The 20322-nt window shown below is 51.9% G+C and overlaps 10 protein-coding genes across 10 annotated transcripts; 5 read left to right on the top strand and 5 right to left on the bottom strand.

Moving 5' to 3' along the window:
- Window positions 1-282: 282 nt before the first annotated feature.
- On the bottom strand, window positions 283-1051 carry PMZ80_003047 (uncharacterized protein; the record flags this gene model as incomplete). Its single annotated transcript, XM_064871476.1, has 3 exons — window positions 283-833; window positions 882-956; window positions 1006-1051. 3 exons carry the CDS (start codon window positions 1049-1051, stop codon window positions 283-285), a joined length of 672 nt encoding a protein of 223 aa, XP_064733929.1.
- A 365-nt stretch (window positions 1052-1416) lies between these two features.
- Window positions 1417-2013, bottom strand: PMZ80_003046 (uncharacterized protein; the record flags this gene model as incomplete). Its single annotated transcript, XM_064871475.1, has 1 exon — window positions 1417-2013. The coding sequence occupies one exon, from the start codon at window positions 2011-2013 to the stop codon at window positions 1417-1419; it is 597 nt and encodes a 198-aa protein (XP_064733928.1).
- Window positions 2014-2518: 505 nt separating this feature from the next.
- PMZ80_003045 (uncharacterized protein) lies at window positions 2519-3085 on the top strand (the record flags this gene model as incomplete). The annotated part of the gene is made up of 1 exon (XM_064871474.1): window positions 2519-3085. The coding sequence occupies one exon, from the start codon at window positions 2519-2521 to the stop codon at window positions 3083-3085; it is 567 nt and encodes a 188-aa protein (XP_064733927.1).
- A 200-nt stretch (window positions 3086-3285) lies between these two features.
- On the bottom strand, window positions 3286-4035 carry PMZ80_003044 (uncharacterized protein; the record flags this gene model as incomplete). The annotated part of the gene is made up of 1 exon (XM_064871473.1): window positions 3286-4035. One exon carries the CDS (start codon window positions 4033-4035, stop codon window positions 3286-3288), a length of 750 nt encoding a protein of 249 aa, XP_064733926.1.
- Window positions 4036-4561: 526 nt separating this feature from the next.
- Window positions 4562-5650, bottom strand: PMZ80_003043 (uncharacterized protein; the record flags this gene model as incomplete). Its single annotated transcript, XM_064871472.1, has 1 exon — window positions 4562-5650. One exon carries the CDS (start codon window positions 5648-5650, stop codon window positions 4562-4564), a length of 1089 nt encoding a protein of 362 aa, XP_064733925.1.
- An 834-nt stretch (window positions 5651-6484) lies between these two features.
- On the bottom strand, window positions 6485-8422 carry PMZ80_003042 (uncharacterized protein; the record flags this gene model as incomplete). Its single annotated transcript, XM_064871471.1, has 2 exons — window positions 6485-7815; window positions 7864-8422. 2 exons carry the CDS (start codon window positions 8420-8422, stop codon window positions 6485-6487), a joined length of 1890 nt encoding a protein of 629 aa, XP_064733924.1.
- Window positions 8423-9676: 1254 nt separating this feature from the next.
- On the top strand, window positions 9677-10789 carry FTR1 (high-affinity iron permease; the record flags this gene model as incomplete). The annotated part of the gene is made up of 1 exon (XM_064871470.1): window positions 9677-10789. One exon carries the CDS (start codon window positions 9677-9679, stop codon window positions 10787-10789), a length of 1113 nt encoding a protein of 370 aa, XP_064733923.1.
- A 2105-nt stretch (window positions 10790-12894) lies between these two features.
- PMZ80_003040 (uncharacterized protein) lies at window positions 12895-13812 on the top strand (the record flags this gene model as incomplete). Its single annotated transcript, XM_064871469.1, has 1 exon — window positions 12895-13812. The coding sequence occupies one exon, from the start codon at window positions 12895-12897 to the stop codon at window positions 13810-13812; it is 918 nt and encodes a 305-aa protein (XP_064733922.1).
- Window positions 13813-14423: 611 nt separating this feature from the next.
- Window positions 14424-15143, top strand: PMZ80_003039 (uncharacterized protein; the record flags this gene model as incomplete). Its single annotated transcript, XM_064871468.1, has 1 exon — window positions 14424-15143. The coding sequence occupies one exon, from the start codon at window positions 14424-14426 to the stop codon at window positions 15141-15143; it is 720 nt and encodes a 239-aa protein (XP_064733921.1).
- Window positions 15144-16563: 1420 nt separating this feature from the next.
- PMZ80_003038 (uncharacterized protein) lies at window positions 16564-19893 on the top strand (the record flags this gene model as incomplete). The annotated part of the gene is made up of 1 exon (XM_064871467.1): window positions 16564-19893. The coding sequence occupies one exon, from the start codon at window positions 16564-16566 to the stop codon at window positions 19891-19893; it is 3330 nt and encodes a 1109-aa protein (XP_064733920.1).
- Window positions 19894-20322: the final 429 nt, after the last annotated feature.

Raw genomic sequence — 20322 nt, 5'->3', positions numbered from 1 at the left:
CAGTGTGGTTCGTCAAGTGCAAGACAAAACCTGTCATGAGATGATAGCATGACCAGCGCTATGCAGGCATCACCTGCGGTAGTAAGGTTAGCCCGGATGGCCCGAAAGGGGATTTTGCCATGAAGTCAATGGATCCAATGGACTGCTAAGTTAGCTATCAATGGTGCTTATCTTCCCAACAGAAATCCGCGCAGCCTTCGCAAATCTCACAATCCATTCTCTCCAGTGAGCACGTTCGTACGTGTCTCATCAAGCATATAGCCAACGACCCAACACCCTTCATCATTTCTCGGCAGGACCCTCTTTCTTGCCGCTGTCGTCCAGCATCAAAACCTCATGTACGCTCCTGATACCACAATGCAACGCCGAAATTCCAACACATACAGAAACTGCCTCGGGCAAGACAGACTCCTCCGGACCACGGATATCATTCTCTTGCTGGACCAAGCGTGAAAGTGCATATTCGCACGCTTCGGCGTAGATTCTGAGCATCTCGGGGCTCAGCTCGTGCATACCTTGCATAGTTAAGTACCCAAGCAAATCGTTTGCTGTCTTGTGGGCACGCTCCCGGACTGCTTTCAACTCAGCGGCATAGTGGAGATGTTCAGGTATGCCACCACAGCATCGTACTATTTCCATAATCCGGTTCCAGTAGAGTTTTCTTGCTTGGGGTGCCCCTGAGGCCAGTCCCTTTGGTGAAACGACAGCATTTGACGGTCCGTAGGTTGCCAGTATGAATTGTCTATCAGCCGGTGGTAGATGCTCGCTTGGGGAGGGTAACGTGATTGATGGACTTCGCTGTGCTTGATTGTGAGTAGCCCACGCATGACGATCTGTAGCGGTGTCAGTTCGCCGGACACCACCCAACAACAAGGCCTTACTATGTGTCGTACTGCTCAGATCATAATTCGGATGTGAGAGACAATCAGGGACCGTGCATGTAGACTTTTTGATTTCTGGTGGACGTCAGTGATGCTTAGTTCATCAAGGCGGCAAGCAACTTACCATGCTGCACTGTGCCCTGGGCTTCTGCAATGATCGTCTTGTCCATATTAGTTATTTGATGCTCCTGAGTATCGATGAAATTGTTGGATTACCAAATATTCTTGACCTAAATGCTGATGAAAGCCTTGATACCAGAGACCAAAGCTTGATAACTGTCGAACACATATACCACCATAAGTAACAGATGGCAGTCACTCTCATGACGGTTGAAGTATAGCATCGCAAGAGTGACCGACTGGTTATCTTTCGGTAGGGGGAAGTCGCGCAAGAACGGCTTCAGGAAGGCACCCTTCCCTCTCCTGCAACCTTAGAGCCGTGAGAAAATACACTTGGCCACCTTGCAATTGACGAAATGAAATGTTTCCACCTTTAACGAGCGATAAGTCGAAGCTTCGTCTTGAGTTGTGAACATCATTCGCCCCTCTTCAGCGCTGCAACGGCCTCGTCAGCAGTCAACACCTCCCCAAAAGCGAACCCAAATCCCTTCAACCCGGCCTGGTGCTGCGTCTTATTCGCACTGCCGCAAGCATCACTGACCAACCAAGTCTCGAAACCACGATTGAAAGCAGCCCGCGCCGTAGTGTCACAGCAACAGTCAGTCATAACGCCACATACCACGACCCTCTCGGTCTTCGCCTCAGTCAAGACCTCCTGCAGATTCGTGTTGATGAATGCATCGTAGGTATTCTTCGCCACTACCTTCGGCCACCCAGTTGCGCCAGCACCAGATTTTGAGCCATCGACGTACTTCTTGATCTCGGTCTGGAATTGCCATTCATCTGAGCCGTACGCTATGCTTCCACCAGGACCCCACTTGCGAACTAATTGGTTGGGCGATGGGTTGGCGGTGAGTTCCTCTTTCGAGTGGCCGTGCTGTGTGAATATGATGGGTGATGATGAGGACTGGAATTGTGTGATGAGCTTCTTGATGTTGGGTACTGCTGTGGTGGTCATTGACTCGAAGAAGCGTTGCATGTCAACGACAAGGAGGGCTGTCTTGGGTGCCATCTTGGACGCTATTGCGATCTTCGAATTCTGTGAATAGCTTCCAAGATGCAGTAAAGCTGTACAGAGTATCGGGTTAATGAGGAGATATGGGAGCTCGAGTCCCGCCTGCTTTGTATGACTTGAAGCACCAGAAGGATAGACAATAACGATCGTGTAAGAATGACGTCAGTGCTCTATGTAGGACACTGCCAATAGCAGAATAGCGAGTCAGGCATCAAACCTCGCTGTATGCTGCTGCCTACTTCGGAATGCTGCGTGCTGGTCAAGGATCAAGCGGGAGCCATGCAGTCATCGTGCTAGTGGACATTGCTTGTTCTGCCAAGACACTGTCGCATGGACTAGCTGGGGGGTGCTGATGGCGGTGAAAACTAGGAGGATATAAGAATGCACGCTCGACATCTCCTCTCAGCATATGATGTAGAGTGCCTCTGTCTGTGCGAAGTGCCCCAGTAATACTTCTCTGTCCTTCACACCGGAGCACTATCCTTGTAGTCAAGAGGCAAAGATGGCCACAATCATCAACAGTACTGGCGAACAGGATCAAACCGAAGACAATGTGCTTTTCACAGGTTCCTGCTTTTGCCGCGCAGTAACATTCACGCTTTCCGAATTGCCAATGAAGGCGTACCTCTGCCACTGCCTCAACTGCCGCCGTTCGACCGGAAGCTCCTTCGCCTATAACGCCGCATTCCCACGCTCAGCGCTCAAACTGTCCTTCCAGAAACCAGCCAGAACAGCTTTTGCGTCACCAACAGCAACAGGCTCTGAGGATGCAAGAGGCGATGCAGCAGACGACTCCACAGCAATTGATGAGAGCGTTATATCCACTTTCGGTGTCAAAGCGAGTGGTATGCGGAAATTTTGTTCGCTTTGCGGTACACGACTTTTGATTTATGTTCGCGAGGAAGTCGCCGTCATGCAGGATAAGGTTATCATACCAGTGGGTGTGATCGACGGGAGTGAGAAGGACGAGCGTCTTCGACCAACAGCTGAAGCCTTTTGTGAAAGGCGGGAGGAATGGATGCCGGATATGAGAGGGACGGAAGCGTTCGATAAGATGTTTACTGCTTAGAAAGTCATTCGCTGGAAGTTGATCATCTCGTTCTCTAGACGCCTGACAGATGGTTTGAGCCAGTGGTCTCAATTCATACCTTGAGACAATTGGCACATATCGACATAGTCACGAATTAGTGACGAGCATGACTCCAATCGATGACTTCCATAGCTGGTCGTCCCTTCCCTCTTCGGACACGTTCGTGCAGTCGACTCCCATCAGTACGCACCTCTCCTCCCACCCCTTCCATACCCACCACCACCTCTAAACCCACCAACCTCCGCCCCAGGCAACCTCTCACCCCTCCTCCACTCACCCGTAGGTATACTCGCACCCCTCCCAACCCCATAACTAGCCGCACCTCTCCCCCTCCCATTCACATAACCCCCCCGATTCCCAATCGTATTCCCCCTCGGCACAACACTCCCATCACTCAACGGCGGAAAAATCGCACAATCCACAAAATCCCCAATCACGAATCTCGCATCCGCAAGCGTTTTCTCCGAGTCCTCGCCTCCTAACTCCCATTCGTCACCCTCTGCATGACCGTTAGACGATGGCGCTGCACCAATAACTACGCTGCCCACCTCCTTCATCGTGTACCTCCCTCGTCCTACGCCGTCTTCACCACCTAACCTGCCGGCTCCGGGTCTTGTATCGACCCTCGTGTCTGGGAAGACGAGCCTGAAACTTAGGCGCGTACCGACAGCAGGCTCGGGGAGGACATTCGGCAGCGCTGTAGTCAATAGGTGTGCCAACTCGCGTAGTGTGCAGCTCATCCAGGTGTACATCTGGAGGTGGGCCGGGAGGGGCGGAGTCGGATTCGAGGGTGTTGGGAGGGGGAAGTCGGAGAGGCTGTGGAAGGCGTTGGAGCGGTAGCAGAAGTGGAGGAGGAAGGGGGTTGTTTTCTGGCGGTCGATGAGGGAGCTGGAGGGCCGTTGTGGTTGGGGGGAGGGTGAGCGCGACATGGTGGATATGCTGTAGGTGGGAAATTGAAAGCAGGGCGGAAGCGACTGTTGAATTGGGCGAGTGGGCGTGTACCGTATTCTGACCTGCTGAGCTGGCTGTGGTGAGTAGGTCAGCAGGTAGACAACGCGACGGCTGGAGGTGAACTCGAAGCAGTTGCAGCGGCTACAGTAACGTGAGAACTGGAAATCACAAGCTCGAGTTGCGATCAAGGATGTATTCTAGCGCGTCTCAACTTGACATCGATCGCTCATGCATCAAATGTAAGCTCAACAGTACATGCCGCAAGCATGAAAGTGAGGTCAAAGTTGTCTGCTGTTTGCGGCCGAAAACATTCCTGTGGAAGCTATGATACGGCGGAACCTTGAGTCCTAATACGTATCTAGACCGAGCTCGCAGAGCACCGAGGATTCATCAACCATCGATCCAGTATGAACATTTTTGCGGCTGAAGCTCATCGAGATGCCGCCAGACAACGATAGTTGTACATCTCTCCCTCTGGACTACGTAAACTCAGCACCGGCCAAGTCACTCCTTACTCCCCAAAATCTCCCTCTCAATCGCCTCCCCAAAGCTCTTCGTATCACCCTTCCCACCCATATCCCCCGTGATAACAACATCATCACCCTTCGCCAGCACGCTCTCAATAGCCCTCAACATAGCATCCGCAGCATCTTTATACCCAAAATGCTCCAGCATCATCTGCCCCGCCCAAATCATCCCCACCGGATTCGCAATCCCCCTCCCCATAATATCCGGCGCAGACCCATGCACCGGCTCAAACAAACTCGGAAACTTCCCCGTCGGATTAATATTCCCAGACGGCGCGATCCCAATTGTCCCCGTACAAGCCGGCCCCAAATCCGACAAAATATCCCCAAACAAATTACTCCCCACCACAACATCAAAATGCTGCGGCCTCTGCACAAAATGCGCCGTCAAAATATCAATATGGAACTTATCAACTTTCACCTCGCCGTACCCCTTCGCCATCTCCGCCACCCGTTCATCCCAGTACGGCATCGTGATACTAATCCCATTACTCTTCGTCGCGCTCGTCAAGTGCTTCTTCGGCCGACTCTGCGCCAAATCAAACGCATACTTCAACACCCTATCCACGCCCGTTCTCGTCATCACAGTCTCCTGAATCACAACCTCCCTTTCCGTCCCAGGGAACATCTTCCCCCCAATAGAGGAGTACTCCCCCTCCGTATTCTCCCTCACAATCCAAAAGTCGATATCCCCTGGCTTCCGGCCCGCAAGCGGACACCGTACGCCGGGCATGAGCCGACACGGCCGCAGGTTGATGTACTGATCGAACTCGCGTCTGAACTGCAGCAGTGAACCCCAGAGGGAGACATGATCGGGCACAACGTCGGGCAGGCCTACAGCGCCGAAGTACAGCGCGTCGAAGCCGGAGAGTTGGTCTTTCCAGTCGTCGGGCAGCATCTGACCGTGTTGCTTGTAGTAGGCGCATGAGGCGAAGTCGAAGGATGTGAAGGAGAGGGAGAGGTTGTAGACTTTGGCTGCTGCTTCGAGACATTTGATGCCCCAGGGCATTACTTCGGTGCCGATGCCATCGCCGGCTATCACGGCTATCTTGAGAGTTTTGGACATGGTGGTGTGAGTGTGTAGCTGCAAGTTGTGCCGGTACAGAAAGTGGGCGGAAAGCCAAGCGCTTCAATTGTGTGCCTGATGGTGCTGTTTGGTAGACTGTTCTGTCGAGTTATCCAGATGCGCAAACGACGTACGAAAAGAGTAGAAGAATCAGAAGCCTGCCCTGTTCTTCAAGCAACTTTTGTACTGTTGTAGTCCTAGTAAACGTTTTGCCGGAACGGAGAGATCAGGGACAAGACTTCGATATCGGACGTTAACCAAGAATTTTGAGCATGTGGCTGTACTGAAGGTAGTGAAAACGCCAAGTAGAGATCGACTCTCTACCTACAGTACCTGAAGCCATCGACGACGACGAGGTGTTGCTGTGATATAGATGCTTCGGAGTGATAGCCGAGGGGCACCAGCGTCATTGGCCTGCCGCTTCTCCAACACCCCGCAATCCATGTGATTTAAGCTAATTACGGTTAGTGCAATCACACACGAGGCATCAAGGCCAAAAGTGGCTATGAGAATAGTGATATTGGGCAGACTAGTAGATCGCAAGAATCCGGCCATACCGTAGATGTAATGTCATTAGGAGCCGAGAAGAGGAATTGCAATATTTTAGGAGGATGTCATGAAGAAGGCGATATCAAGTGTTGGTCAGGAGCTTAGCCGTGTTAGATATCGGAAATGGAAACGATGTTTGAACTTTGAATAAATTCATTCGGGTTGAAGTCGTCGATTTCATGCTACCACGCCTTGAGATTGCCTTACTTACGGACTATCACCCATGATCGAATGTCGTTACCGTCTTGCGTCCCTCGGCCATTGAAGGTATGGTGTCTCATTTAGTCAGGCCGTCTGCATCGGCCTCATATGCCCATGTCCAGCATTCGGGCTCACCTCAGCAGCATTGACACCTGAGATCTCAACGACTCCAGAGCTCTTTGCTAATGCATTGATCTTGCTCTCCTCACCTTTCTGCTCGGTCGAGCTGATCTCACCAAGACCGTACCACACAATGACCGCAATGCCCAGAAGACCCGCCACAATCGAAAAGGTCAGTGCCACAATACCTCGTGGAGTGAAACCACCAGGCAATAAGCCTGGGGAGACATTCATGCCCTTTGTATCCAGGAGTTCGACTGTGTTACCAGCAGCATTGCCTTTATATGGCATACCTTGTGCTCGACAAGCGTCATAGTGGTCATCTGGGATCTTGCCGGCGAGCTTCTGCTGTAGCTGCAGTGGTGCCTCGACAAAGGTAAGGATAAGTCCCGAATCAACGTGCCACTCAATATGGCAATGGAATAGCCACACACCAGGATTGTCAGATCTGAACCTAATGACAAAATGGCCGTTTGGTCGGACGAGGACAGTGTCTCGGCGCATGGGCGTACTTGGAAACGTGACACTACCGTTTCTTAGGGCTTCAGGATCCCAGTCGCCAGAGTCGTCATCACTACGAGCTAAGACTTGGAAGTCATGACCGTGAAGATGGAAGGGGTGCTTGCCTGGATCGTGATTGTTGAGCACTAGTTCAATGACCTGATTGTGCTCGAGGACGAGCGGGTGTGTGTTGACCCCGTAGACAGTGGGATCAGTGCTTAGGTTGCCAGATGTCATGACCGTATAAAGTGTTGGCACTTTAGGTCGCACGAACGTGATGTCGTTGAAGAAGGCATAGTTCACCCCATCAGCGAGATTGTCCATCTTCATGTCGATCGTGTAGGACAGTGTTGGTTCTTCGAATAGTGCAAGCTCATCTGTTGGCTCTAGGAGAACGTCATCGAAGGGCTTGAATTCGTCAACGAGTGTAGCGTTGGGTAGTGCTGCCGCATTGTCGTAGACGAGATACGAAGTGACATTCGGGTTCAGACCTTCAGGAACTGCATCGAACAGATCTTGATCCATAGATCCCACAATCGCGAAGTTCTCGTTGGTGTAGTTCTTGGTAGTAAGGAGAATGCCATAGCGTTGTGCAGCGGTGGCATAGATCATGTCTGCTTCTTGTGGTTTGTGGTAGACGCCATCCACCTCGATAATGCGGAAGCTGTGGCCCTCAATCCAGAAGTATTGTGCTGCGAAGGCAGCCATGTTGACGATGCGGATGAAGTAGGTCTTGTTCGGTTCGACAGAGATTTGCAGATTCTGCGTGTCATTCATCAAAGCAGAATTCGGTACTGTCCATGTCAGCTGTGGTCAATGCACTTCCCCACGACATTGCTTACCTGGCTCAGCACCAGTCGGGTTCGTCACGCTCAAGAAAGACGAGATCAGACCAGGCATTTCATCATGGTACCAGTCCGAAAGTGTAAGTACCAGCTCCTCATCGAATTGGTCCGCATATGGGTTCTCTGGATCGTGCACGATCAGTGGCCCTCTGAGCCCGTCTGGGTATTGGCCATCGACATGCGAATGGTACCAGTAGGTGCCTGGCTGTGTAACGTTGAAGCTGTATGTGAAGGACGAATTCGCTGGAATTGGGCATTGCGTACTCTGAGCAACACCATCCATATGAGTCGTCCCATTCTGGTATAGACCGTGAAAGTGCAGCGAGCAAGGTCTGTCTCCGAGCTCGTTCTTCAAGTTGACCACAACCTGATCGCCGACTGTCGCATGGATCGTGGGGATAGGCCACTGTCCGTTGATGCCCATGACTCGTCTCTCATGCTGCCCGTCCGGGTTGCGGTTAACCCAGCCAACTGTGAAGTCATACTCTCTGACATCGGCAATGACTGGGGTCGTCAGCGAGGCGAGCGCCAACAGTAGGAGGTGAGTTAGAGCCATTGCGACTGGAAAGAGGCGGTGAGCTTGAGGCAAACGACTTCGAGGAGAGATCAGATAAGATGGAATATCGACTTCGTCAAGCTTGATGTGATAGCCAGGCCGATATCGAAGGCGAAAATGCAAGGATCAGATAAGATCCAGCAGTGAGGCCCTCGGTTCTGCAGAATACCTGAGAACCCTCGCTTGTGTCTGAAACTTGGTAGGTCGAATAATAAGGTTTACATGACAAGGACCTGCATGTGCCGAAAGTGCAAAAATCACGCTTTGTGGTGTGATAATTTTGATCGCATCAAGCTGTTCCGCTCGTATTGACGACAATATCGGACGTTATGTGGTGTGAGGGAAAGCGAAGGAACGGTCTCGATTGGCTTGGCTCGGGGAAACTGGACAACATCGCAGTTGCTTTTCGAGGGATTTACCATTCGTTGCAGATGATGCTGGCGATCTTGCTGCAAATCGCAACAAGAACAGAGTTTGGGCAGGAGCTTGGCCGGACGATCAGATAAAATTCTGTCTTTCGACCTGCGGCAGCCTCAAACTGGAAAGTGAATCCATGCCGTGGCTTTTTGCCGTAAGCTCTAATTTAGCACTAAGATGCGTGCCGCGAGCAATGTCCGACTTTCATGGTTATCTTCAGCGCCATGCACCTCGTGTGCAAGTGTGACCAAAGATCTTGTCGCATCGCCAGGAGCTGCCACGTTGCCGGATGCTCGCTTTGCATAACCATGATGAACCAGAGTGTAACAGGCGCTCATGCTCAAAGTGAAGCATGTTCAAGCGATTTCAAGCTTCTCGCCAGGGGAGCCAAGAAGAAAACTCTCATCTGATAAGCGGGGTTAGCGCCAGATTGTCGCTAGACCATGCCTAAACTGGAGAAAAGCTCGCTTCGATGTCGGACCACCCACCTTATGGCACGGACATCGAGTCGTACCTACCTGCTTCGTTGCTTGTGAGTTCTCCGCGCTGAAGAGGATATCTCGCGTTCGAAGTCTTGTATATTGTTGCAGTTCGTTTTCGAGCAGTCTGGATTGCTGGGCAGCATCCTGCAGCGAGAGATATCGTGATTAGGCTGTGGTAAACGTAGGGTCCGAGCATCTGACACTTTCCTCCATCTTATCAGATCCGCCCTCGACCTTGGATCAGATATCTGAGAACTTCTCGACTTCCCACTTCCTTTTCATCTCACCTCATCTTATCTGATTGGAGATCCTCCTTTTCCCACACCACAACCCGAAGGACCACGACCTCGCCACCATGGTCAACGTCTTCGCAGTCCCCATCTTCTTCATCCTCTTCCGCGAGACACTCGAGACCGTCATCATCGTCTCCGTCCTCCTCTCCTTCCTCAAGCAACAACTAGGCCCCGACCGCGATCCAGTGATCTACAAGAAACTCCGCAAGCAAGTCTGGCTCGGCACCCTCGTCGGCCTCGCAATATGCATAGTCATTGGCTGCGGTATGATCGGTGCATTCTACGGCCTCGGAACAGACAAGTGGGCCAGCACAGAGGATATCTGGGAGGGTGTCTTTTCGATCATCGCTTCCTTGGTAATCTCAATCATGGGTGCGGCTCTGCTTCGTGTTAGCAAATTGCAGGAGAAGTGGAGGCTGAAGCTTGCTAAAGCTGTCGAGGCAAAGAACAGCGATCACCATGGAGCCGGTCTTAGGCAGAAGATGAAGGTGTATGCTGAAAAATACGCGATGTTCGTCCTACCGTTCATCACTGTCCTGCGTGAGGGTCTTGAGGCTGTGGTGTTCATCGGTGGTATCAGTCTTGGGTTGCCTGCGACCGCTATCCCATTACCAACCATTACTGGCTTGCTTGCTGGTTTCCTGATCGGTTTCCTTATCTACCGAGGTGGGAACAAGCTGCCGTTGCAGATCTTCCTGATCGTGTCGACGTGCTTCCTGTATCTTGTGGCGGCAGGTCTCTTCTCGAGGGCGATCTGGTACCTCGAACAACATGCCTGGGCTAAAGCGACCGGTGGCGATGCATCCGAGAATGGAAGCGGACCAGGCTCATACGATATTCGGAAGAGTGTCTGGCACGTCAACTGCTGCAATCCTGAACTCAATGGAGGTGGTGGCTGGGGTATCTTCAATGCTCTGCTTGGCTGGCAGAACAGCGCGACATATGGTAGCGTCATTGGCTATAACATGTACTGGCTCACTGTCATTGTTGGCTTTGTGCTGTTGAGATTCAAGGAGAAGAGAGGCCGATGGCCATTCATGAAGGCGAAGCCTATAAAGAACGATGTTGAAGGCGAGAAGAAGGTTGGCAGCGATGACAGCTCAAGCGACCATGCTGGTGAGAAGGGAGATGCAAGTGTTAAGGTTCATGGTTCGAGGGATATCAGTCCAGCTTGAGCCGCTCAATAACTCAAGGACATGGTGAGCGACAATAAGGCAAGTCGCTGGTCGTAAGGCGCCTAGGCGGCGGCATGTCATTTTCACTATAACCTGCATATTTGCACAAAGGCACCATGAGAAGATGTAAAGTAGAAGAACATCAGATTGACGCCGCTGCCCCTGGTGCCTTCCACGAACCTTTCTGCTGTGAAATAGCTGCACTGTGATTGGTCATATGGTCACTGAGTGCGTTGAGAAAGAAGAGCAAGTCCACCGATATCATCACGTGAGAAGTCCTCTGGCTTGCCAGGAACTGCAATACATCCTTCTTGGTTGACAGTCCATACATCCCTCTGAGCGTTAACGTTGTTTCATTTATAGTCACTACCGTAGCCTATGCACACAGAAATCCGACAGTATCGCAGGAGCTACCTATTGCACCAGCAGCCAGTCCATACATCCCTCCTCACACTTTCTTTGCCTACCCCGAGATATCTATCATATCGCGTTAACTCTGCAGACAATACGTCAAGACGTCCTCCAGACGACTCGATGATCTTCAGGACATGCTATCGCCTTGACTGATCAGCGTGCAAAAATGGAATTGGACCGTTATGTTTGAGATTCTCTAATGTTGGCTTACATTCTTGATTACGGTACTTCGATTCAAACATGTTCGAGCATATTCGAACCAGAGTCTGATTCATGGAAAACCCAATCCTTAGATAACATGAGACAGCAACATGATGCGCGAGCAGCTCGGCAGATGATACCGCCTGCCTTAAAGGGACCAAGGTAAGTGAGCTAGTCCAGGAACGGCAGTGACTTTGGGCGGAATCTCGTATTGTCACAGTATCAATTATTGCTTGCGCAGCTTGTGTGTTATATAACACAGCTTTTGAGTGCGGGTCTCATGCGACACTGACGATAGTCCTGATCGGATCGAGAGTGTCGCAGGCTTGCACAGCGCTCAGGTGGCCACTGGTGACCTCTACTCCGTACAAGGGTAGACGCACAGCAGCATCCGCCTTTAAAACTCCACAAATATATTCCCCAAATGGTTGCTTACTACTTCAAGTCCTTCACAATCTCACTGGCAGGCCGAAACACTCTACAGCGGTGACATCGGCTAGCATTAGTAACGCGCGAGCTGCACTGCGCGATACTGAGGAATACCTTTGGCGATCCATCTTAACCGAATCCCTGACGTTGCTCATTCGGCCTAGCACCGCGCATTCGATAAGTGACTTCCCAATACAGTAAACCTCCGTTATAAGCATGGTCTCCCTCCCAGAGAATACTAAGCATATGTTAGAGACAGGGTAATCTAAGCCTATATAGGCTTAGCGCAAAGCACTCTGAGTGGCTACTCTGCATCCACTCTTCGATAGAAGCATAACCGGCGCCATGGCATGCTTCTATCGCAGCATGCTTTTAACGGGGTTTCACTGTACGCAACTGATCCACCCGGCCGGTCAGGAAGGTTCTTGCCTGGTTAGAGCCCTTCAGACGCACGAATCGGGCTTAGCGGCTGCGCATAGGGTGTGGCGGCACGCTTGTGAACGAGCTTATCTAGGCACCTTAGGAGTTTATACGGAGTTTGTCGACCTCGGGTTATGCGGTTTTTGGGATAAACAGTGGTATGATCCACCCATCAGGTATCGAGAAATACTGACGGGCCAGCCAGTCCCAGAACAGTTAGGCACCACGGGCGCTCGCCAAGGCGCATAGAAGAGCCCGATCATGTCTCTCATGGCTTACCATTTAGGGCCTGGTTGCCTCGTCAATTGTTTCGACACATGGTGCTCGGAGACGAATGCTCGATGCCAAGGTCAGACCCGCAAAGCTGCCAGCTGAATTCAAAGCCTCTACTAATTCCCATATTGATGATAAAGCGGTGAAACCAAGGATCAAGGTAGCTAAGGCGCATACGTCGATCCGGCAATCCTCTCAGCCATCATGACTAGCATGCTCGAGCTCCTGAACCGACAGAAATATAAAACACCCATTCCTGTTCCCGACTGACACACCGGCACAATAACCCAAACCAAGCAGAGATCAAATCAGCACAACCAATCTCCATTCTCCACGCTCGGTCACACGCACACAAAGCAGCATCAACGATGGAGAACCTCCCAACCGACTACTTCACCACCATCGCCGCATACACCCCCAACGTCCACCGCGACCAATACCCCGCCATAGATCCCACCTCCCCCTCCCTCTCACTCACCGGCAAAACCGTCATCATCACCGGCGCAAGCGCAGGAATCGGCGCACAAGGCCTCGCACCAGCCTTCGCCAAAGCCGGCGCCAAGGTCATCGTGCTCATCGCTCGCAATCAGGCGAAACTCGACGCTGTCACTAACGGGCTGCGAGCGCAGTACCCCAAGGTTGAGTTCCTGGCTTTGAGCGCCGCGGTGGACAGTGAGAGTGCAGTCAAGGGCGTGTTCGACACTATCTCGTCGAAATACGGACACGCTGACGTCCTCATCAACAATGCGGGCGTCTGGGTATCTGGCGGGGCCCCCATCGCGACCGCGGACCCGTCAGATTGGTGGAAGGACTTCGAGGTCAACACTAAGGGTCTCTTCTTGATGAGCCAGGGATTCCTGAAATTGCTTGGTTCAAAGAAGCACGGCACGATCGTGAACATGAGTTCTGGTGTTGCGGCGCTGGTCGGCCCGGGCATGTCGAGCTACAGTGTGAGTAAAAATGCGACGTTGCGGCTTATGGAGTATGTTGCTGTGGAGCATCCGAATGTTACTGCTGTTAGTATGCAGCCTGGTATTGTTATGACGGATATGATTACCCCGACTTTTAAGCGGTTTGCGCATGATACGCCTGAGGTGGTTGGGGGGTGTGCGGTGTGGTTGTGTAGTGAGAAGGCGAGGTTCTTGTCTGGAAGGTTTGTTTCGGCGAATTGGGATGTTGAGGAGCTTGTGGGGAGGGAGGAGGAGATAACGGCGGGTAATGATCTTAAGGTGGTGTATCAGGGGAGGTTTGGGCTTGATCAGTTTGAGGATGGGAGTGGGAAGTGACTGGATGTATGTATTAGAGGAAGAGTCGCCGGACTGTATCTCTGTGAGAAACGAGCCATTCCAGGCCTTCCGCTTTGATCAGTCATGGGTCAGACATAGCTTCTGCTTACCTTTTCTGCTCCCGGTAAATGGTGTACTCCTGTGCGGACAATTTCCGATGATCTATCACTGATGTCATTGTCGCTTATGAGTCTACAAAACCCATTCAGGATGGTCTTTATCTAGCTTCACCAGTTCTCCGTGTTTCTAAGATACGAAACCGAGCACGGTCGCAATCGACTGGCGCGTTTGCAGATTCAGCACTGATTCAACTAGCCCACCACATGACGGTGCAATAACATGCCTTGATGCCTGGCGCTAACGCGATAGCTCACGCAGGGGTGAACGCGTCCGTGCGCGTCTCTATACGGGTACGCCCGTCGGTAAACCACGGTGCATACCATATCAGCGCAAGTAGTTATGTGCCAGCGGCTTGACGACGGTCTCGAAAGCCGAAGTGCAATGAGGATCGCATGCGTGTTACGACTTGCCATGCCATTCTTAGCCGGCTGAGCCTAGCTGTATCGCGGAAAGTGATTAGGCACGGTTGCCTATCAACTCATTCTTTCAGCATGCCTGTCACAAGATCTAGATCAGTACCTGCTAGTACAATCGTCACAGCATCCAAGGTTGTGAAAGCGGCCAAGGTTAAAGCACGTTCTAGCCCAAAGACTACCGCCTCCGTACTCACGAAGGCACCTCCGACCGACCTACCGACTCATGCCTTCTCCTCTCCAGCCGACTTCGAAATATTCCTCGAGGCTGAGCACGCAACCTGTGCCGGCTTCCATCTGAAGCTCGCGAAGAAGAGTTCCAACATACCTTCGATAACTGCTGCTGAAGCAGTGGAAGTAGCCCTATGCTTCGGCTGGATCGATGGTCGCGCAAACGGACTCGACGATAAGTCCTGGCTGGTGAGGTACACCCCACGCAGAGCAAAGAGCATATGGAGTCAGAAGAACGTGAATACTGTCGCCAGGCTCATTGAGGAGGGTGGCATGCGGCCCGCTGGAATCGCTGCCGTTGAGACTGCGAAAGCTGATGGGAGGTGGGATAGGGCGTATGCTGGACCTGCTACGATAGTTGTGCCGGAGGATTTCCAGGTTGCGTTGGATGCGGTACCTGCTGCGAAGGCGTTTTTTGATTGGCTCAATAAGAGTCAGAGGTATAGTGTGCTATGGCGGATCGAGACTGCCAGTCCAAAGGCCAGACTGGGTAGGATTGAGGCTTTGGTGCAGATGTTGGCTACTGGGAAGGTGCCTGGGGACAAGGGCGAGCAGAAGAGGGATTAGACACGTTGAACAGAGAGCAGTAATGAAGGGTAAGTAGTAGGTTTTGGCAAGTATTGGTAGAATGGTTGAGCACAAGTTCAAGTCGAATCTGTTGCTCAGTGGCATGGCAAGGACGGCTGTGATTGCGCAATTGATCAGTACTCGCGCGCCCCTATATGACGCGCATAGGAGCTTTACATCGCACGCGTATCATCTACGATGGAGCATACTTCAGCCGCGGTAAGCATCCTTGGTTCGCAACACTGCGATGAACTGTCTACAGTTTTTCACGGTTGCAGGATACTCTGCGCAACTTGCATGCTAAAGAAACTCTCGATAACTTCGTCTGTAGACAACCCTGCTTGCATGTTTTTTCCACGTGAAGAAGGAGCGGCGATCATCATCTCAACCTGGTCTGGCTCTCGGAGATGAGGCTGCTCCCTATTGGACGCACAAGCTCCACGGAAGCATGTGAATATCTGCCTGAGGACTTCCATTCTCACCAACAGCTAGGAGATCCTGCCTATTTGAGATCTGGGTTGTACAAATTCATGATTGAAGCCTGGCGGTTCGACATCAAGGCAAGGTGTATGTTTGAAGCAACATCGGAGGATTACTACGACCATATGTAGACCGCGACTCCGGCAGACTAGTGGAGCTTCACTAGCCCTTGGGGCACGCCAACTCGTCTAGTGCCTGTCTGATGCGCTGTTCCATCAAGCGACATGCTGGCTCCGGGCGTGTCTGGCAGGTGTTAAGTGGCAGCTGCGACCTTGGACATGGCTGCTGGATACAGAATTTGGCGCCCCTGCTTGTATTGTGCAAATTCGAAGGAGCGAGCACAACAAGATTTAGACAATCAATCGTTTGTTTGAAGCAAAGTAATTGTACACTACACTTCCAATTCCAATTATCGAAGCATCATGCTAGATTGACTAGTGAGTTTGAGGTTCATCGATTCTAGTCTTCGATAATCTTTCTGCTTAAGTTTCCCAGCCACCTCCACTTTCAACGCAATTTCACGCTTACTCGGTACTGCCTTAGTCGATTTCTCGACCTGCGCGCAGCGAGTGCAGAGTGCAGAGGTGCAGCTCAATCGGGCCATCTTCAACACTTCACCGCACCTTGTAAACACGTCCCTTTGCAACGCATCGCACCTCGACCGGCGGCCACATCATCTATCTGGTCTGTCCCAAGCGTCGCCTGCCTCCCCCGCGACCGACAAGCAGTCAACGACCGTCCTCCGCCGCCAGTCTCGTCGCGTTATCTCGTCGAGAGCCTTTACCTGTGATAAAACATTGGTATATGCATGCGATAAGGCATCAAGTCAACCACAAAGGACAAGCTTGGACCAGGTCACACGTCGGCTGCATTCATTTGCAGCTCTTGACCAGCTGGGCAACGGACTGTCGACATTGCTGTTGACATGTCTGCCACTGCCATGCACGCTGCCCAACAGCCTCATCATTACGATCAGCATGTCCCAATAACATCGGCTCCTTACCCGAACTCGGCCTCGTCTAGCCAGCAATACTTGCAGCAGCCAGGAAGCGACGACACTCGGTTACCTGGGCACAATGTGTACGCGATTAGTAGCCAGCAATCACGCGATTCGAGAAGAGCCCATGCATCGCCAACCTCGCAGCGGCACTACGATATAGGGAATAACTCCGACGATTACGCCCAGGGTAACCAGAATATAACCCTGCCTATACATTCTCGAGGCCAGAGAGACCAGTACGAGGGCCAGCCATATGTCCCGCCGCGCACAACTTCTGCGCGATCACCTGGCCAGACAACCAGCTCGAGGTCGGCGAGGAAGGATGCCGATGTCTATGCTACACAAAATGGCGGAGATTACCTGGACCAACCGACCGATCGATCTCGAGATGATACTGCAACTTCTGCACGCTCCCGAAGAAGAGACCCACATAGCCCCGAAGCTCCTCAAAGTGCCCCAAGCTCAAGAGAAAGAGGCCATGAACAGCCTTTCCAACAACAAAGCCGTCCAGAACCTACCATGGCCCAGCATCCAGGTATGATGAGAGAGAATAGCGAAGTCATCAATCGTGTTGTTGTGACAGACCCTGTTGTTGACGAAGAACGGATGCGTGCAAGGATAGCAGAAGCTCAACCCATGGCACCTACCCCCGAAGCCCGCGCCATGGGCCTCACACACGAACCCTACAACGAAGAGACCAGAGGACCACAGCGCCGGCAGGATTACTCCAAATCAAAGAGGAGGGAAATACAGTTCGGCGACTATGTGTTGGGCCAGACGCTTGGTGAGGGTGAATTTGGAAAGGTGAAGCTAGGTTGGAAGAAAGATGGCAGCAGCCAGGTTGCCATAAAGCTGATCAGAAGAGAATCCGTTGCGACCAACCCTACACGATTGCCCAAGATCTACCGTGAGATCTCTATCCTGAAAGAGCTGCACCATCCGAATATTGTTCAGTTGCACGAAATGGTCGAGACCGAGAGACATATTGGCATAATATTAGAGTACGCATCGGGTGGTGAACTCTTCGATTACATACTCAATCAGCGTTACCTGAAAGATCCTTCTGCCAGACGACTCTTCGCGCAGCTTGTCTCTGGCGTCGGCTACCTGCACAAGAAGGGCATCGTTCACAGAGATTTGAAGCTCGAGAACCTCCTACTTGATCAGAACAAGAACATCATCATCACCGACTTTGGCTTTGCAAACACCTTCAACGAAAAGGACGAGCTATCCCCAGAAATTGAATACAACCTCGGCAACAAGGATTTTGTGCGAAAGTACAAGCTCGACAGGCTTGATCAGCACGGTTTGAGGAGAGGTGATTTGATGCAGACGAGCTGCGGTTCACCCTGTTATGCCGCACCAGAACTTGTCGTGAGCGATTCACTATACACTGGCCGGAAAGTTGATGTGTGGAGTTGCGGTGTCATCCTATATGCCATGCTCGCTGGCTACCTACCCTTCGATGACGATCCAGCCAATCCAGAGGGTGACAATATCAACCTCTTGTACAAGTACATCACTTCGACTGCCTTAACCTTTCCCGAGTATGTCACACCACATGCTCGGGACCTTTTGCGACGGATATTGGTGCCGGATCCACGAAAAAGAGCCGATTTATTCGAGGTTGCAAGGCACAGCTGGCTGACTGAGTACCATCATGTTGTGGCGCATATTACTAGTAGCACTACCAACATTGCCGACATCGCGAACAGCACGATCAACAATGGTAAGGTCATCGAAGCCATGGTTCAACACTCTAATACTGACCTAGTTGCAGAAGCCGAGACTGCCACGATGGGTCGCAGCACCTCCGTCCGTGTGCCTTCGTCAACCTCACCTCGACAAGAGCCTCCGCGAACAGCCCACGAAGCGATTGGCGACGAGCCTAGAAAAGAGCGGATACCGACTCGGCACACTTTGCAAGCCGAATATGTTCCACCTAAACAGCACACTGATCGTGTCGCTCCTGAAGCCATGACACGAACTACGGCTGGCCCTCAAGCTATCTCTGCTATACCAAACAGCAACACCAAACCTCTGCCGCAAGCACCGACCCAGCAACAAAGACAACACGCTACGACCACACAGAGTCCGCCACAGCAAACAACTGCTGCCCCTGTACGGCCTATGCGTGACATGCCGAGGTCTACCTCTGATGCTACAGGTGCAGTGATCGCGAACAATGCTCCTTCTGGGCATCAATATACGACCCGGCCTTCGACGCAAGGGTCGTTGACATCTGCAAATGGACCAACAAGATCAGATTTGCGGCTACCATCACGTGGATCATATGGTCAGCCGGTCGCGCCATCGGTCCAGACCGCGACTGCGCAGGGGAAAGTGACGCAGCCACGGAAGGAAGTGCGCAACTACAACATCTCCGGACCTCAGTATCAGCATGGCGCACAAAACTCAATTGGTCAATCGATGGCGGAGCAGGCCATGAACCCACCACCACCACCGCCGACCAAAAACCAAGCGCCCGGCCATCACAGAAGATCCAGCACGCTTAGTAGCCTGGGTGAGAAGTTGTTTGGTCGGTCAAATTCAGTCCACAAGAAACAAAGAGATGATGATCGCCAGAAGAATGGCAGGAAGTACCCACCTACAGCCATGAAAAACTCCTACCCTGCGGAAGAACCTCAGCCTAGGATGTCGACGGATAGTAAACGTTCATTCTCACTTGGTTTCCGTAGGAAGGAGAGCCAAGAAATTGAACACCAAGAACCAGAGAAGCCTTCTGGAAATAAGAGAATGTCACTACTGCAAGCCATGGGCATCAGGGGCAAACCCGATTCAGACAGTCAAAGAACGTACACTCCTGAGCAACAACAGCAGCAATATGGACGCCCGCCCACGAATGATAGCGCATATGGCGCGGGCAGTGTAGACGGTCAACAAGACCGACGGAACTTCAACTACTCGAGACCGGCACAACCTCAATCTCAAGGTTATGGTCACCGACCACAGCAATCACAAGGCGATGTCTACGGCAGCACGGGCGTGTATGACAACAACTCACAGCAGCAGTTCCAACAGCAGCACCAACGAGGCAACAGCCAGAACCAACTCGCGCAATACTCAGACGCCAACGTGTCGCAATCGCGACCTTCGATGTCCCAGGGGCGAAACACCCTTACCAAGCCCAGAAAGTTCAACGACGCATATGATCAGGATACCCACAAGGCTGGTGGGACGGGAGCAGTCAAGAAGGTGCAGGATTTCTTCCGGCGAAGGAGAGCTCGAGCAGATTCGGAGTACCGATAGTATGAGGCGCCAAAACTGCAGTATTGATGGGCTGTCTTGAATCGAAGACGAGGCGGGCGTTGTCGAGGTGGTGTGTTGTGTTGTGTTATTGTGCTTTCAGTCTTGCGAGCATTCATTCATGTGTGCGTGCATGCATCAGCGACAGGCGTTGTGGGATGGATGGATACATGGAACACTTGTTGCAGCATCTGGCGCTGCACACTGGCGTAGGAGGGATACATGGATGGGAAGGAGGACCATGAACAGAAGTACCTAATATTTGCCTTTCTCTGTACAGGTTGATGTTATCCTTCTAATCTGTATTTGATTGGGTTGTATTTATCTACGTACGCTTTAGATTAGCGAGCGGTATATGGAAGAGAGCGAGCAAGCGAGCGGGCGAGCGGATGCAGATTAGTACTGTAGCGGCCGGCACGAGGAGTGGTGTAA

This window comes from Knufia obscura, assembly GCF_036327395.1.
Source record: "Knufia obscura strain CCFEE 5817 isolate CBS 148926 chromosome Unknown scaffold_2, whole genome shotgun sequence".
In the NCBI taxonomy this organism is placed as follows: Eukaryota; Fungi; Ascomycota; class Eurotiomycetes; order Chaetothyriales; family Trichomeriaceae; genus Knufia; species Knufia obscura.
The sequence above is the reverse complement of the archived record's forward strand: the minus strand, read 5'-3'. Positions and strand labels throughout refer to the sequence as shown.